Raw genomic sequence first — 5,011 nt, 5'->3', positions numbered from 1 at the left:
AGGTCAAAGGTGAGGGTCTCAGGAGGGCCACTCCTTAGGGACCTTCCCGTGGATAGGCGAACAGGAGAAGCCACCTCTCGGGAGCTGGACTAGATGCAGCTGAGAGCTGAAAATCAAGGCAGGAGGCTGTGGGGGGTAAAGCCCAAGGTCAGGCTGCCTGAGTGGCTTTCCAAGTGGGAGGATGGCCCAGTGTGGGGGAAGGGCATGCAGCCTCCAACCTCTCCCACTCCCCCTCCTCCTCCCCAAGATCTAACCCACAGGATTCCTTCCAGCCTCAGCCACACACTGAAGAGCAACGGGAGGAGGCTGTGATGAGGAGACAGGTAAATGGCTGGACCCACTCCCCCTGCCACCTCTGCGGTGGCACAGAAGCAGAGAGGAGGCTGAGCGGGGGGCGGGGGGGAATGAGAAGGGAAGGCAGTGGTCAGCTCTGCATACAGATCTGCAGCCACAGGCAAGTAACTCGCATGTCCAGAAACACAAGGTAACCCTGCAGGGCCGGGCCATGCTGAGGCGGCCCAGAAGGGGGGCGATTCAGCAGACGATGGTCACAGGGTAGGAGTCTGGTCCTGGCTCTGAGCGGCCTTAGGCTAGGGCATTCTTTGGACCTGTTTCCTCATCAACGTGGGGACAACAATCCCTGACCTGCCTTCCTTCCCCTGCTGGTTCTGAGGCTCTGGATGAGTAAGGAAGTATCTAGAACATCAGTGGGCAGAGCTGAGACCTGGGCACTGGGCCCAAGGGAGGGGGGCCTGGAAAGGGCAGAGGGTGCTGCTCCCCACTGCCCACCCACCCCTCCCGGGTGTGTAGCTGAGCTCTGCCTCACCCAGGGGCTCATGAAGCATGTTCCCTGCCAGGTGCTGCTGGTCTGAGGGGTCAGGTCCCCCAGGCCGAGAATCAGACTCCACAGATACCCAAGACCCCCATCTCCATAGCGATGGCTGGTGGAACTTCCCCTGGTACCTACTGGCCTCTCTCCCTAGAGACTGAAGTCCAGAGCTCAGGAGAGGGCCTGGCAGGCCCTGGGCCAGGCTTCCAGGGCACAGGGGCCCGAGAGTTGTAGAGACTGCCATGACCTGCAGAGTTGTGCCCTGGGAGACAAGCACTCAAATAAAGGTGTGTGGTGTTATTGTGCGGGGGCCTCTGTGACAGCCAGCATCAGTGTGAAGGGGGAGGTGCTGTCACCATGGGGGGTATTGGAATGTGTCACCATGGGGAAGGTGCCAGCGAGAAGGATCTCAAGATGTCATGGAGAGTTTCTGGACAGGTGAATTCTCAGGACCTTGCTTTCTGATTTGGGGTTTGCTACCCCAAGTGCATAACTATAGGAGCAGACACACCTCTGTGGAACCCACCTTGCTCCAAACGCCTCCACACCCCCAGCTCCTCCCCTGCCCCGCACCACTGTTTCTCCTGTGCCGAGCCTGTCTTGTTGCTCTCCAGCAGGGGAGGGGGTGGGTCGTCAGCGGTGTGCTCTCCACAAAGGTTCACAGTCTTTTATTAATCACGTGGGCCTCCCTTGGGAGCCAGGGGACACCCCACCGGGGCCTGGAATCAAGGCTTGGAGTTGATATGCCCACTCAGAACCCTCCAGCTTGACCACCGTCTCCCCCATCCACCCCCATCCCTCCACACAAGGGCCCTAGGCCTGGCAGGGAATGGGTTGGTCCTTCCCCAGATCCCTAAAGATCTCCTCTGTCCAAAGCCCCTGAAAACTGAGCTAGATACCACGGGTACTTAAGTGCCAGCAAGACCTTCCCCCACACTCTCAGGAGGGCAGTCTCCTCTGGCCTGTTCCAGCCTGCCACCCCCCACCCCGGAGTGCCCACGGTCAGCACCAGGTCTGCGCGGGCCCTTCCTATCCCCTCGTCCATCCCCTCCTCAGGCAGACAGAATGCTCCCAAGAGTTGGCATGTCCAGAAGCAGCAGAGAGTGTCACTTAAGACAGTCCAGGCCTGACATTGGGCTGGTGGAGCTGGTGGCCCAGAGAGCAGGTAGTTACGCTCCAGGCTCCTCCTGGGGGTAGCCTGGGGCAAGGAGGGCTCAGTGCTGCCACCTGGTGGCTGTTTGAGGACAGCACCTACCACACCACATACACTTCGCAAGGCCGAGAGCCCCCACCTAGGGTCCAAGGGCTGGTGGCGAATAAAGAGAATGTTGGAAATGATGTCTGCACGCACTTTGTCCATCTCTCTTAAGTGCAATCCTGGGCCGCCTAGGACAAGGAGAACAGGCACCCTGGCACCCTGCATGGCCTGGGTCACTGAGTCCTCACAGGTGGAGACTGAGGCTCCTGGGTTCCTGCCCCTTGGCTGTTCTGTCCACCTTCTCCTATGGAACAGGAGAGAAAGACATCCCTTTTCTCTCCTCCCTCCATCTCGGAGGAGATCTCTCCTCTCCTTAAGCTGGATCCCAGGACTGCACCACCAACACCTAAGCAGATTCCCCTGCCTGGCTGCAGAAGCCTGAGCATCCTCTGCCCAGCCCCAGCAGCTCCTCTGTAGTCGCAGCCTCCCCAGGACCTGCCCAACCCTGAAGCACTGGGCTGCTCGTGGGATGGTCAGGTGGGTGGGGGCTCAAGACACTTTTCTCTCACCTCAGGGCACCCAGTTTCCTCCCCAACTCTGCCCTCCCGAACCCCCTGCAGGACCTAGAGGTGAGGTCAGTTAACTCCCTGAGGAGGTTCCCTGTTCCGCAGACCCCTCTCCAGAGCCTCCCGGTGCGCACAGCCCACGTCCCAGCTGGGGAAGGCTCGGGGAGACCCGTGGGATGGCAGGGAGGCGAGGACTGGCTGAGACCCTGCTGGACACTGCAGCAGAAGGCAGAGTCTAGTCATCAGGCCTCTCTTCAGGGAGGTCCTCGTCAGTGGGGGGAGTGGGCTGGCAGCGGAAATGGTCGTTCCAAATCTTAAGGAAGGTGACCCTGAACTTCTGGATGCGGAAGGCATAGACGATGGGGTTCATGGCCGAGTTGCCGTGCGTGAGGAAGATGGCGATGTAGATGAGGATGCTGGGCTTGTGGCAGGACGGGCAGAAGAGGGTGATGCAGTTCAGGATGTGCAGGGGCAGCCAGCTGAGGGCGAAGAGGAAGAGAATGAGGGCCAGCGACTTGGCGATCTTCAGCTCCTTGCCGTAGTACTTCTGCGGGTCGCCCGAGGAGGCCGACACCTTCTTGCTGAGCTGCTTGCGGATCAGGTAGAAGACCTCCAGGTAGATGAGAACCATGAGCAGCAGCGGGGGCAGCACCCACACGAAGAAGTTGAAGTAGACCATGTACTCCATGCTGATGACCTTCTCGAACTCGCACTTGATCACGGGCTCGCCCGCGCTGCCGTTGGCCGCCCAGGCCCGCTCCACCTCAGCCAGATTGTTCCAGCCGAACATAGGCGTCAGGCCCACCACCAAGGACAGAAGCCAGCAGCCCGCGATGGCCACTGCCGCCCTCCGGGGGGTCATCACCGTCTTGTACCTGAGGGCAGGAGGGCAGAGTGTGAGGGGCTGCCTCCCAGCTGCCAGGAAGGCCCCCTCCAAGGCCCACCCAGCCCCTGGGGGGCTCCAGGAGGAGGCCCCTTCCCCACCCAGGCCCAGTGAGCAGGGAGGTGCGTGTCTTCTGCTCGAGGACCGAGTCTTCAGGATCTAAGATTTAGGGCAGAGTTTGCAACGCCCTGGCCCATTTCTCCTGTAGAGGGAGGGAATCCTGAATAATGATTAAAATAATAACAGAAAATAATAAGGAATCTTATTCAGGAGTTTTAAGAAAAGGACCAAAGTAAAAATCACCCACATGTGCACAGCACCTCCCACTGCTTATCCCATCATCACTTCACAATGGCCCTTGAGGGGCAGGAAGGCACTGGCAAAAGGAGGACTGCCCATTTGACAGATGAGAAAACTGAGGTTCGGAGTAGTCACGTGGTCTTCCCAAGGCCACACAGAAGTGGCAGCACTGTCCTGTGCTGCTTAACACACATCTACCTACACTGACCAAAGCAGCCAGAAGATGAACAAACCACCCCTTCCTTTGGGCTGGCTGACACACTTTCGTAAAAAACCCTTCCCACACAGCCCCTTCTTTTGGCCCTGTCCCACACTTCCCTGCAGTGCCCTATCACCCACCCCCATCTATACCTCCCATTTTCCCTTCCAATCACCGTACAGTGCTTGTCTCCCAGGGGGTTGATCTCAAGAACCAGCTCTGCACCCCTCAGCTAATTGGGAATGATTCGCAGGAAAGAAAAACTGATGTGCACTGAACATCTACTACGTGCTAGATGCAAGCATGAGCGCGTTCATCCACCAGATAACTACCAAGTGCTTTGTGTGCCAGGCATGGCTGTCTGCCGAAAATAAGATAGGATCCCCTCCTCCATGTAGCTCACATTTTAGGGGAAGAAACAGATAACACAAAAGTAAGGAAGTAAATAAACAAGATGACGACAGATGGTGATACGTCCTTTAAAGGAAACAAAATAAGCAGGATAATGCCAAGGGATTTAGTTTTCCAACATTTTTCATGTCATGACACACACAGAGAAGATGAAAACATTTGGATTGATCATTGGCCAGAGGTGACAGAGGGTTTTAATATCTTGGGGGCTCCCCACTTCCCTTTAAACCAATCCAGGGTCAAGGGTTCAGATCCCTGTACTGGCCAGGCACCAAATAATAATAATAATAATAATAATGATAATAATAATAATGATAATAATGATAATAATAATAATGATAAACCAGTCCAGCCAGCAGCCATCATGTCCTCTGCCACATGCCGGCTTTGAAGCGAGCGGCAAGGGAGGGGCCCGCCCTTCCCATCGATCGAAGCCCACTTGCTCAGTGAAGGCTACAAGAATAGGAATGGGGACAATCTGGAGGGTGGGAGAAACTGGATGTCCCCTCCCCCCATCTAGAAGATGAGCACAAGAAGGGACCTTTGCAACCTCATTTCTGATCTCTTCATCATTCCAGTGGAGAAACTGAGGACCCCCAGATGACTCCAACACCTTCAGGGTGGT

The 5,011-nt window shown here is 56.7% G+C and overlaps 1 protein-coding gene across 2 annotated transcripts in view; it reads right to left on the bottom strand.

Moving 5' to 3' along the window:
- Nucleotides 1-1,481: 1,481 nt before the first annotated feature.
- The window catches only part of ADORA1 (adenosine A1 receptor), a 38,234-nt gene continuing 34,704 nt past the window's right edge, over nucleotides 1,482-5,011 (bottom strand). For both annotated transcript variants that reach the window (XM_008577633.1, XM_008577634.1), the window contains one exon: nucleotides 1,482-3,468. In XM_008577633.1, the coding sequence (XP_008575855.1) occupies nucleotides 2,829-3,468 (640 nt within the window). In that variant the 3' untranslated portion in view covers nucleotides 1,482-2,828. The remainder of the gene's footprint in view (nucleotides 3,469-5,011) is intronic.

This window comes from Galeopterus variegatus, unplaced genomic scaffold, assembly GCF_000696425.1.
Source record: "Galeopterus variegatus unplaced genomic scaffold, G_variegatus-3.0.2 Scaffold1554, whole genome shotgun sequence".
Classification (NCBI taxonomy): Eukaryota; Metazoa; Chordata; class Mammalia; order Dermoptera; family Cynocephalidae; genus Galeopterus; species Galeopterus variegatus.
This window is presented reverse-complemented; position numbering and strand designations above follow the sequence as displayed.